This window comes from Grus americana, chromosome 6 (assembly GCF_028858705.1).
Source record: "Grus americana isolate bGruAme1 chromosome 6, bGruAme1.mat, whole genome shotgun sequence".
In the NCBI taxonomy this organism is placed as follows: domain Eukaryota; kingdom Metazoa; phylum Chordata; class Aves; order Gruiformes; family Gruidae; genus Grus; species Grus americana.
The window spans coordinates 22,488,922-22,501,480 of NC_072857.1; the positions used below are offsets into that span (position 1 = coordinate 22,488,922).

Genomic DNA, 12,559 nt, shown 5'->3' on the forward strand with positions numbered 1-12,559 from the left:
TTATATATATTTTTAGAAAAATGCAAAAAAAGGAAAATACATGTAAGATCTGAAATTTTCTAGTAGTCATAGTCTGTGCAGAAACAAGGAAAGATTTGGTGCTTCAGTACTGTTCTGAGTTGTGGCCTGATATTACACAATATGAGGCTTTAGGCAATGTGATCTAGTGGAGGGTGTCCCTGCCTGCAACACGGGGGTTGGAACTAGATGATCTTTAAGTTCCCTTCCAACACAAACCATTCTAGGATTCCATGATTTTGTAATTCTCCCAGAATTCTTTCATTAACAAATACTTAGTAACATTTGCTTATTTCATGGGTTTTGTTTTGCCTGTCTTTAATTGTTTCTGGTATATATCTTTTCCTCATAAGGATGTATTTGTTTTTACTGATGTCTCCTCTGACGTTTTGTGAAATTGTTCTCTGTTTGGTCCTGTCTGATGACCATAGAAAAAAGAATGAATCAAAGGTTCATGTATTTACATTTAGCTTACACAATAAAAAATACGCATTTTTAAAAACAGGTTAGAAAATAATACATGTGTAAATTTCTTATTTAGACAACTGAGCAAAGTTAAGTATAACTTCAATTTTCTGGTTAGGTGTATTATGCACTGAAAGTATCCTTGAAGAACAACTGCTTGTTTTACACAGACTTCACATTTTTGTGTGTAAGAAAAAAAAAAAGAAAAAGTGGCGTGAATTGGTGTGGATTAAATTTACAGTATTGTGTGAGTACTTGCAGCTGCATTAAAGTAAAACCATTTAAAAGTGCAAACTAATTAAAAAATGCTTCTTTTTATCCATGAGAGTTTGTCCTTGCTTTGTATGGACTTACTGTGTTTATATGTTTTGTGTGTTTGTCTGTTTTATTTAGGATGTAGATGAAGAAATTGAAGCAGAATATAATATTTTGCAGTTTCTTCCCAATCATCCTAATGTTGTTAGATTTTATGGCATGTTTTACAAAGCAGATCAATATGTGGGAGGACAGCTCTGGCTAGTACTTGAGGTAAAAACATTTTGATAACATTACATCTTAACTTGCAAATGTTGTTGGGTTCGTGGTTTTATTGCTAGAAAAGTCACAGGCTTTCTTGATTCTCTGATTGGGGCCATTAATCAAAGGACTGGTGATAGATGATGTATGGTAGTTTACTGTTGAAAATCACATCCAAACTTAAAGTTTGTTTAATAGGGAATGTCCTTTGGTTTTATTTCTTTTCAAGTTGCCACATTCTGCCTCCAAAGCAAGCAAATCCTTTTGATAAGAATGGTTTGCCTAAAAACAGCTTGGGGTTTTTTTCATGTTGGAGGAAACATTAGATAAGACATTTCTCTAAACTTTTGAAGAGCTCAGGCACTTAAGGGCAATGCAAAAGATGATGAAGTAGTAACATGGAGGACAGTTAACAAACATACTGCTTATTGCAAATGTGAACAGAGAAAATGTAATGGGAAAGTCTGTTTTATGGTAATTTAAAACTAGAGACTGGTTGTTGTTGAAAACCTAGCAACAGAAACGCCTTTCATTAACTCTTCTTGTTCAGTGGCAATGAGTATTCTTGCAATGAAAACTGTATTTTGGTAGTCTTGTTGCAAGTTAAGTGACTGCCAAAGATTGTTGCAAGATGAGAATTTCTTCTAGATGTTTTCTAGGTTTCATTGATACAGAGCTTTGCACAGACTGGTGAGTAGTAACAGACCATTCGAGCATTTATCTCTGTTATAACTAGATTGATAAAATTTAGCATTCATTTTTTATTAGTGGTCACTTTAGAAATTCCACTCCCTATTCTTGAATGCTGACTGTAATCAGAATAGGGAATCTCTATTTCCACTTCTAAGTTGTGGAATCCCAACAATACATCTAACTTCTATGTACTGCAGAATTATGTAGCTTGAATGAAAACTTTTGGATGTGTTTCATTTCAATTTCAGTAACTATTAAAAAAGGAGCTTTAGCATTTTTGTTTTGGTGTTATTTTTTTACTGTATGTCTGTTGGCTTTGTGTTGAGTTTGGGTTTGGTTTCCCATGTGTTTTCTTTTTTTAATACAAGTGCAACATATCCGACAGATGCATCACGTGGTATTCCATATAACAAAATTTTGTAAAGCAAAATCATGACATATTCTATGTAGCAAAATTGAATGTAGAATTTGGGAGAGTTAGGTGTTTGTACAGACCTTATCACTTAAGTACGTTCATTTCAGATGTTTTTTGGTGCATGTTATCCAAAGTTTTAAAGAAATTTGATATTTCAAAAAATGTATTTTCCTTATATGGATAAATTTACCAGACATGGCAAACTATTTCTTGCCTTGGAATTTACATTGAAATTTATGTATGCATAGCAGTTACTTTTTATATTATAAATTAATGACGCTTTTTCAGTAAAAGGGAATATACGAAGTACTCAGACTTTGATCCCCAAGTCTTTGATGAAATATATTCATTGGATGTGTGACTTCCAAAATTTGTAATAAAAAGGTGGAATTTTTTTTTCCTTTAGGCACAATTTTGCCATGTTTACTCACTACAAGCAGGACCTTACTTTGATAAATGCCCAGGATGAGGAAGGGTAGCAAAAGTGGACACCTTAAATATTTTTATGATAATGTGATTCTCAGGTGTAGCACAGAGAACTGTAAAGCAAGCTTCCCTGCTTTTCTATCTAAATGTGCATCAGTCCACTTTTTAAAGTATTACCATTAGGAATAAAGTCATAATGAAGTTTACAAGTTAATTTTGCCCAGATCTTTGCTGATGGTCAAGAACAGTGCCACTGACAGCTGCAATTGTGTTTGTGGGATGTATTTCTTTTCAGAGTCAGTTATACAGTTAACATACGCTACCAAACAGCTGGTATTCTATATAATTTTTCAGTCACAACCAGCTCGGCATTTTTTTTAAGTGAGGGCATACTTTTCTATATTTTATCTGCAGGCTAGAGATAAGTTTAGTACAGCCTGTCTCAATACAATGTTTAGTGCAATGAAAGCAATAAACAAAAATCTTTGACTTAACGGCTTGTCAGCAAATGGTTAAGCATGGAAAGAAAAACATGCCCTTTCGCTTGTGAGATGAAGTTCTCCTGTAAATACATTTGATGATTGATATTGAGCTGAATGCTCTTACCTAATTGACTTAAAAAAAATATAAAATTCCCTGCTAATTAATTAAAAAGTAAAGTCAAATTCCTGCAGAACTCATCAATGTTTTCAGTGATGAAATTTTGCTTCAGGAACTTATTTATATAAAGGATGTCTTGTTTATCATGTGATCTGGTCCTTTCCATGAACTAAAATTTTTAGTCTAGTGAAATTTTTTGATGCAAGGGGAAGTTAGTAATAAATGAACAAAAATATTGACATATCACAGAAATTAGTGATTGAACTGATACACAACTTATAAAAGCTATTTGAGAGATGCAAAACTTGAAAGTTTCTCTGATTTATGCTGTAGTATTTTAAACAATACTGAAAATGTAAAATTAGCTTATGCTAAAATGCATGTGATTTCTGTATGGCAGAAAGTTTAGCAAGGGTGCTGGCTACAAAACCAGGTCTAGAGGAGAAAATTCAATTAAAGAAAGGCAGTCAATTCTCCCCCACCCCCCACCCCCCCTTTTTTTTTTGGTCAAACAATTGTGAATATTAAGAAAAGGACAGAGAAAGAGGAGAAAGGAAAGAGGCAAATAGCTGCTTAGAAGGGCATGGGCAGTAAGGTAAAGATGTGGGTGAAAACATATTTACAAAGATTCTAATTTTACTTTTTCTCCTCTTCTTTTGATGTATGGCAGCCCATTAGTGGGAAATGCTTGCAAGAAGCTGCTTTTCTGGATGAGAATGTTTCCTGTCAGTTGTTGGTGCACGTGCCATCAAATCTCAGTATAGAGATATGGCTTCTGTCTAATTTATATTGCCTGCCAGCAGGAGCGTTGATGGAATGAAAGTTTAAAATGACTGTAATTTGTTGCCTCCCAGTTATCAAGAGCATCTATCTTTTCTGTCTAGTCTTTTCTTTGCACAAAAGCAGTTTTTCAAAAAGACAATTCATGGATTATTGTGAAAATATTCAAATAACGTAAATTGGACTTATAAATCCTATTTTAACAACAAAATACAGTCCTGTTCATAATATTTTGATTTTTAGTTACATTTTATAAATTACACTTTATAATCTTTGGTTTTCACTTCCCTACCCCACCCAGGCTGCTGTGATTTATTATTAACATTGATAATAAAATGTGTTCTAAGGTGGGGTGACAACATAAATAATTGCAAGGTAAAAATATAGTTGTTACCAGATTTGTGCTGTAGTGCAGTTTTGCACGGTAGATGTTTACAGCCTAAACAGGTATATTGAGTAACTGAGGACTTGTCTTGCTTCCCCCCACCCCCACCCTGCAACTTCCCCTTTCACAGCTGTGCAATGGAGGTTCTGTCACAGAGCTTGTCAAAGGCCTGCTGAAGTGTGGCCAACAGTTGGATGAAGCTATAATCTCATACATCTTATATGGTGCTCTCTTGGTAAGGATGTTCACTGGGCTTGTAATGACAGCAGAGGGTGCAATTTACTCATCTCAGACATACATTTTCCATTTACAAAATGTGGTAATGTTGACAATATTATGTGGGCTATTATAGCAGCAGGGGTTGTATCAAGCATGTAATCCGGTGGACAGATGTTTCTATAGAGTATGTGCAGATTGTCTTCATTACATTCCCTAATAGTAGGGTAATTGTTTTTAAATAAGGGAGTAAACTTATTTTTGTTACTGCTGGTATATAGGGCCTTCAGCATTTACACAATAACCGGATCATTCATCGTGATGTGAAAGGGAACAACATTCTCCTGACAACAGAAGGTGGAGTCAAGCTCGTTGACTTTGGTAATGACCACTTCCCATTTGTTTTCCTGATACATACAGTTTAGCCAAGGGCATCTGTTTACTTTCCCCTGGGAAGGCAGAATGCCATAGTGAGAGACTTTTTCAGAAGGATACTCGGAATTATTTTAATAATGAAAAATAGAGAAGGAATCTGATACAGCAAGAATACAAATTCTAACCAATGATCAGTAATAGACTTGTAACTTAAAGCTTAAGCATAATTAATAATTAAAAATTGTTCTGAAGGTACCATTTTATTTACAAAGCTCTTTTGCATTTCACAAGGAATGTCAGTTTCAGGGCAGTTGTCCTCCTAATTTAAATTTAGATATTCTGTCTTTTGCATATGAAAAGGAAACATTCTTCTCTCTGAAATGGCTTTTGCTAGCCTTAAGCATATTTTTTTCCCTCTGAGCAGAAGGTAAAGCGGTCCCTTGGGTCCAAAACCCAACATCCATTTAATTTGTGATTACTGCTGTTAGATTTGAGCATTGCCAATCTGGAAACATCATAAGAAACAGGAGAGAGAGAGATAGGTAGGTAAGTAGGTAGATAGAAAGGGACTTGGCAGTAGAATTTAACTCAGTTTGGCATTTTTTGCCCCTTTAAACATGCACTTAGAAAAATAAGGAAATGCTGTAGTCCCTCAGATATGTATGCAATGGAGTGGGCAATTTTATTAAAGGTAACAGAAACAGATTATTAGTAATATGATTTATTAATTAAACCATATAATGCATAAGGTAATCATCACTGAGAAGAGTGTCGTGTGAATAACAGGTGTTTGTTTAGCAGTGCATGAAGATAAAGAAAAATGTTCACAAAATGACAGTAGTGTAAAATGGCATGCCAAAAAATTCTGCAAATTGTAATATTTTAAAAAAATCCAAAAATATTAAAATTAGGCAGTGGAAAGAAAATTTAATACTGATGTTGTTATGGTATTATAAATTTAACATAAAAATCTATTGAAGATGCTAAAGTAAGTTGGGAAACAGGAGACTTTTTAGTATCTTCTGGAGACAGAAGTTCATTATGTTGAATGGTAAAAGCAACAATTAAAATAGTGTTGGGAGAAACATATGGCCTGAAGCAAAACTTGGAGTCCCTGACCTATTACAAGGGAGGAAGATTCCCTTCTCTTTTGGGGGAATTTTGGCAGTATGATGATCTTTTTTTTAACTACTCCATTCTGGGAGAAGTTGGCTTTTCTCTCCAAAGCAAAATGTTTTTATCAGATGTGTCAAGGGCCTTAGCTGCAGCAGAAGCTCAGCTTGGAGCTCTGGCTTCCAAAGGCAGATCAGTGTGCTGCAACTCCAAGTGGCACATTCAAGGAAACTGAAAATCCCAACCTTTCTGGTGTCCCATGGGTGGGTCTGATTCCACATTTAGGTTTTAGGGCTTTTTTTCTACTTTTTAAGTTACAAGAGTAACGCTAGAAAATTAGAATAAATATGACTACCTCAGAAAAAGACATGAGTTAAATTCTGCGTGTAACAATTAGGAAATGCTAAGAAATGCCTACATATCTGGGCTTCCTAACTAAAGCATCAGGCACTAAGCTTTCTTTAAGTTGCTATTTTTCCCCTCTAGCACACTGCTGTAGTCACAGAAGGGAGTCTGGGAATGAATTAGGACTGAGTCACAGGTGATATTGTTTGTAGAACTGTTGCAGAAGGTGGAAGATATATAGTGAAAAATGGAAGGAGTTCAGGAAGAGAAGGGACTCGTGGTTCAGACAGTTGAATGGCATCAAATTGGAGACTATTCTTGTTTCTGCCAGTGTTTCTCTGTGATGTTGCAGGTCACTTGCATCAAACTTTTTAGAAGTGGCCACTCTGTTCCCTATTTTCCCGACAGCCAGTTTGAAACATCTTGTCCTCCTTTGCGGAAGAGCTAAGTGTTCTTGAACTGCAGCTGAGATCTATTACAGCTCTACTTGAGGCATGCGGAGTGCCTGAAAACTGAAAGATCTCAAGATTAAGTACCCAAAAACAGTGGATGCTTTGGATATTTTTAGGTTAATCCCTGGAACTGGTAATCCTCCCCCATTTTGCAGGAATGTTAAGGAGATTTGTTTGATGAGGAGGGAAGGAAACATGTCAAAAGGAAAAGAAAATAATAATTTTAAATTTACTATAGGATTGGATATACTAAAGTAACTAGAACTCAAATTGATGGACCTAAAAGAAATTGTTAAATGACTACCTAATCAGTGAACACTATCCTTTCTGTCCACAGAATGAGAGAGAATCTTGGAGGAAAAAAAAAGTTACTTGATATTCAAGACTGTACATACGGATATTAAGTCTCAGAGAGGATTACACAGATATCCTTAACTGAGGCTTTTTTTTTGCTTTATTGCATGACTTTACAACTTGCTTTTTCAATGTAACACACATTTCTTCCCTCTAATGCTCCCAACAGTATGATATATTTGAATAAATGTTTGTCACAGTGTAAGTCGACCCAAAATGTCTGCAACTTGTAATTCATTTATGCTCATACTCACTCACACTCTCCCACTGTCTCCCTCTCTCAGCTCTTTGGTATTCTGCACTGTTTTGGAGTGTCCATAGATAGCAGCTACAAATTAAGCTAGCTGAAGAGAGATCAGATGCACAGAGGCTTGCTGTAGGTCCTAGCCATTAACTGTTTAATAGCGGTACTCAGGAAATCACTGACGGCTTGCAATCACACTGGAAAATGAAAAATAACCACAGAATTGAATCGTGGCATCAGGCAATGTGTATTATATGTTTCTGCCCATTTTTGTGTCTGGGTAATGCCATGGGAGCAGACCACTGTGTTTATTGTTTTTAAACAATGTTAAGGTGAACTATTTTTAAGTCAATATTGGTTTTGTGTCAACTTATTAGAGCTCTACAGTTCAATTATATGTCAACCAGAGCACAGAAAATTTGCTGCGAAAGTTCATTCTAATTTGTTAACATTGTTTGATTTAACTCTTTCTTCCTTTTTTCAGCTGTGCTTCAGTAGTCCAGCCCCAGTCAGTAAAGCACTGAAGCACAGGCTTTGTTTTAAGCGTGTGCTTAACTCCCTAAGTACAAGCTGCAGTGCGCATTTGAGCTTCCATGCTTTTCTCAGTAGGGAAAGACTTAAGCAAATGTATAAATGTTGTGTTGAATAGGAGCCTCTGCCAATACTCTAGTGAACAAATTTCCTGCCAGTGCTGTTCAGGGAGTAAATTTCTGAAACAGAAGGCTTAAAGTCAAGTTTTAATTTGAATAGTTCCTGTTTATACTCATGAAAACAGCAGAAAGTCGTCTGTGATATTTAGGTACCAATTGAATTTTTGAGATTGAATGAAAGTGCTTTAAACTGAGAGTCATTCACAAAAAATCTCTTAGCAATTCTGAAAAAAACCAGCAACCTGAAATTAATCAAAGAATTCAGTATAAATGCTGCACCTACTTTGGCCAGGCATGTTCTGCAGCTGTACTCCCAGGCTTGGAGTTTGTTTTCCAGATACTTGAAATAAACTGACTGAAATGACAGAATGAATTTGAAGCCAAGTTTTTTGTATCTCTTTTATTGCAGGTGTTTCAGCCCAGCTCACCAGCACACGGCTGCGTAGAAACACATCAGTGGGAACACCCTTTTGGATGGCACCTGAGGTAGGCAAACGTTCCTATCTGGATTGTTTCCGTTCATTGCAATGCACACTTTGTTGCCATTACCACATAGCAGAAGAAAAACGGTATCTTTTCTTCCTTCCCCTATGGCTGTGTTTCTACTTTACATCTAGGCCCCTGTTCAGTAAAATAAATGTACTATTAGAATATACAACATGGATTTCTAGTAATCTTCATTATTTACTTCTCTGTAATGTTTCCATAAAAGTACAGATAATCTGCAAATAACTGAGGGACTCCTTGAAAATTTTATGACTTTCCAATCAAATACTGTATGTTTTGGTGTGCTTGTCTGTGCCTCTAAATACAGACTGGGAGGAGAATTAGGAATTCCCACACTCCTGTCTTGCTATAGGACTCTGCAAAACCCTGATTCAGCTGTGTGTTCTTTAACCGTAATCATTGACTGGGGACCTACACACTTAGACACATGGACTAGCATAGATTAAAAATAGAGAAAAATACTCTATAGGCAGCCTAACCAAATATCTTAGATCTTATTTTTACATACTTCTCCCCAGACATAACCCTTTTCCTTCTATTTCATGAAGCTCTGGAAAGTTTTAACACACTGTTGAACAGAAGTCCCTTATGCACTTGCCCTAAATTTGGGGTGAAAGATATTAATCTTTGCTCTCCCCACTTTAAGAAACAAAAAATATTTTTGTAAGGTATAGATTATGAAATTAAAAAATAGGGAATGAAAAGGGAGTGCTCTGTTTATTTGTAAGTTGTTAAACCTTCATTATAGTAGTAGCCTCATTTCTGTTGAAGGCCATTAGATGTATTTGAATTTTGGGGAATTGGGGATGGAATTTGCATCTGTTACAAATGCAGACAGGTCTATTTCTGTATGTCAAACAGTTAAAAGTATCGTGCAAACATTTGTTTTAAAACATTTTATACTTTTTATACATCTGTTTCTGTTGCTAAGGAGGGCTGATTATAGCTGAGCAGAGAAAAGAAGCTGCTGTAACGGATCCAAAATTGATCTTGCACAGTCTCACAAAGAATGGTTGATATTTTACCATCTCCATAACAACCAGTTTACGTCACAAAGAAGACACAAGATACCTTAGAAACCACTGTGAAAGCATTATTTATGGAATCACCTTGGTTGCAGACATTCTGAAACCTTTATAAAATACTCCTCTAGACAATAATGGACATATTATGAAATATTTTATTGAACTCAGATTATTAGAAGTTATTTTTACAGTACTCTTTTGCTTGAATAATCGCCTTCAAAGGCAGTAATCATGCCGAATTTATCTTCCCATCCTGCTTGAAAATATTCATTCTTGAGGTTAAAAGCCAAAGAAATAAGCAGAGATTTTGATCTGAAAAATTTGGACCTGAAAATACAACGCTCGTGTAACAAAGGTATGTTATGTGCATAGCACATCAAAACAGGAACAGAAGTAGCTTAGAATGCTTCCTGTTTTGAAAAGATTTGTCAAAATAACCAACCCAGTACAATAAACATAGTAACTCATATCACATTTGCATGCCTGCATCAGCCACGCTGATCAGGCTTCGTAGATGGGCCAATCTGCAAAACAGCTGTAAGATGCTCAGGCACCCGTTATGCTGCTGTTGAAATGGCTTTTAAATGACAAGTTGCGTAACACTCGTGCTCAAGTCACTACAGTTGCTTTCTTTGTGTTCATAAGAATGCACCTCACACATCAGTTGAAATATGCCAATTTACCTTACTTCTGGGAGGATCTTTCTGGTATTTTTAGAATGTGCAGACAAATTTTTATGTGAAAGATGAAAGATTAGGACTGCAATAAGATGAGAAACTGTGCTTGGGTAACAGCTTATTAGGAGCAGTGTTTTCTAGATGAGACTGTGGTGAGATCAGTAAAAACTAGAAAAACACTTAACAGTTGCAAAAATCTTGCTGCCTAAAGGTTTTGACATAGGATACAATCTATGTCAAACCACCAAATACCATAAAATAACTGGATAGAAAGGAACTGTTACTAGTGAGAGAAACAGAATGCATGGACTAGGATTTTTATTTTTTTTTCAATTGGACTTTTACTGTCTGTGAAACATAGGAGCCTCAGTCAATGCATAAGGCAATCATAGGACCTCATCTTATCTAAGGGTGAGAAAGGTGGATTTAATCTGAAGGGAGAGTGGAGCGGAGAGATGAAAAAGCTTGCCTTGCAGGAAGAGACTATAGGAGTGTTTCAGAGAAATGAACCTTGTGAAATGAAGCTGACAGGGAATATTTTCCAGGGTAAACCCCACGAAAACGTGGAGAAGAAGGATGCAAAATTATTCAAGCTGCCAGGAATAACTGGATATAAGCAAGAGACAAATGTGCTGGAAACTAGAATCACTGGATCAGCCTGGATCAGGAACAGTCTGTATAATGAGGAAAACCATTGTATTTTAAGATGAAGTTTGCAAAATGTATCAAAGGCATATATAGGGCATGGTACTTGTAATAGCATAAGTTAATATGAAAATAGCAGTGACTGGGGGTGGCGTAACGTGTTCTATTCAGCTCAGTGTTCTTACTGGCAGCATGAAAAGCAGCAGCTTTTTTTGAGTGACTCGAACATCTTGGTTCTTTTTTTCTGATGACTGTGAGGCTTGTTTAGCAGCAACAGGACAGATCAGAAAGATTTGTCCTTGAGCATTTGTTTTGAGCAGAGCATGTGATTAACAGAAATTTTTGCTGAAAAATGAAAATACAGGGAAAAACTAGGCTGTGTGGAAGCAACAGAGGAACTTGGCAAGGATGAGTCAGTTTGAGAGCAGCTTTAAAGTATACTCACTGAAAATCAGTCATTGCTCTTTAACCTAATTAGTATTGTCTCGCACTTACATAGACATGCAGAAACTGGCACATTGAATACAGGCATGCCAAAAAAAGATAAATAAGGCAGGATGGCTTAAGTATGGTGAATGCTTAAAGCTGCCTGTTGTCAAACACTTAAGTTACCTAAAATCTGCTTTATTATGCTGAAATAAATTGTGTTGAATGCTATCAGGAGAAATCAGATTTGAAACTTTTGAACTGAACTGATTTTACATCTCTAGTTCTAAACCTTAACATGTCTTGTTTTCAATCTCCCATGCGGAACTGAAAAAAATCTAGTTCAAATAGAATTGCAGTTTTCCTTTTTTTCAAATATAATTATATTATCATGATTAGCTGGAAACTTGACTCTTGAAACAAGCTCAGTTAGAATCTGTACATGCTTTCCTTGGCCCAGATCTAGTTTTAAGAACAGAAATAGAAAAAAATACTTGAAGTCAGAAAGAACTGGAGAGATGCTGAAGATAATTTAAAACCATGGGAAGTATGCTGTTATATTTTACTGATAACTGCTAAAAAATGAGAGTGTTGCATGCATACTTATGTTTTAAAAGGAACATAATTAAAACATAGTTGATCCTTTGAAGAACTATGTGTTGAAATATCAGACGTGACAGTAGGAAAGACTGAGACATTGGTAAAGGAATCACATGAATTCTGTAATAATGAGTTAACCAGAGGTAAAATCTTGGCTCTATTTTGCTATTGATTTCAGAGGATTTCAGATGTCACAGTATTATTTAAAGCTGTGTCAACTCTGTATTTTGGGTATTTGTTACCATCCTGCCAAGATGAAGTAATGATCAGTAAGACTGCCTCAGAGACAACAGATTGTTTTTCTTCCCCCTGCTGAATCAAGGCATACTTCCTGGGATAAAATTCAGAGCATCAGAATAAATTTCTGAAGTGTTAGAACAATAGGTCACTGGTTTAAATTGTCTGTCTTTTTCCAATGTTCCTTTGTATTTTTTTAAACTTTAAATCTGATCATATGTGTGTGCAATGAGTCTAGTCCTGAAACAATGAGTAATATTTGCATTCTTTCTGTACAGAGCTGTGCCTCTGCATAATCTAGAGAAAAAACAACCAAACCGGTAAAAAATGCACCCCAAAAAGTCATTTGCATTAATGTAGTTGAAAAATATATAAAGGGAAAAATCTAATTTTGA

At 35.7% G+C, this 12,559-nt stretch overlaps 1 protein-coding gene across 3 annotated transcripts in view; it reads left to right on the forward strand.

The window, feature by feature from the left end:
- The window catches only part of MYO3B (myosin IIIB), a 206,688-nt gene that overhangs the window by 25,203 nt on the left and 168,926 nt on the right, over window positions 1–12,559 (forward strand). For all 3 annotated transcript variants that reach the window (XM_054830464.1, XM_054830465.1, XM_054830466.1), the window contains exons 5-8: window positions 877–1,011; window positions 4,429–4,533; window positions 4,796–4,895; window positions 8,457–8,533. In XM_054830464.1, coding sequence (XP_054686439.1) covers window positions 877–1,011; window positions 4,429–4,533; window positions 4,796–4,895; window positions 8,457–8,533 — 417 coding nt within the window. The remainder of the gene's footprint in view (window positions 1–876; window positions 1,012–4,428; window positions 4,534–4,795; window positions 4,896–8,456; window positions 8,534–12,559) is intronic.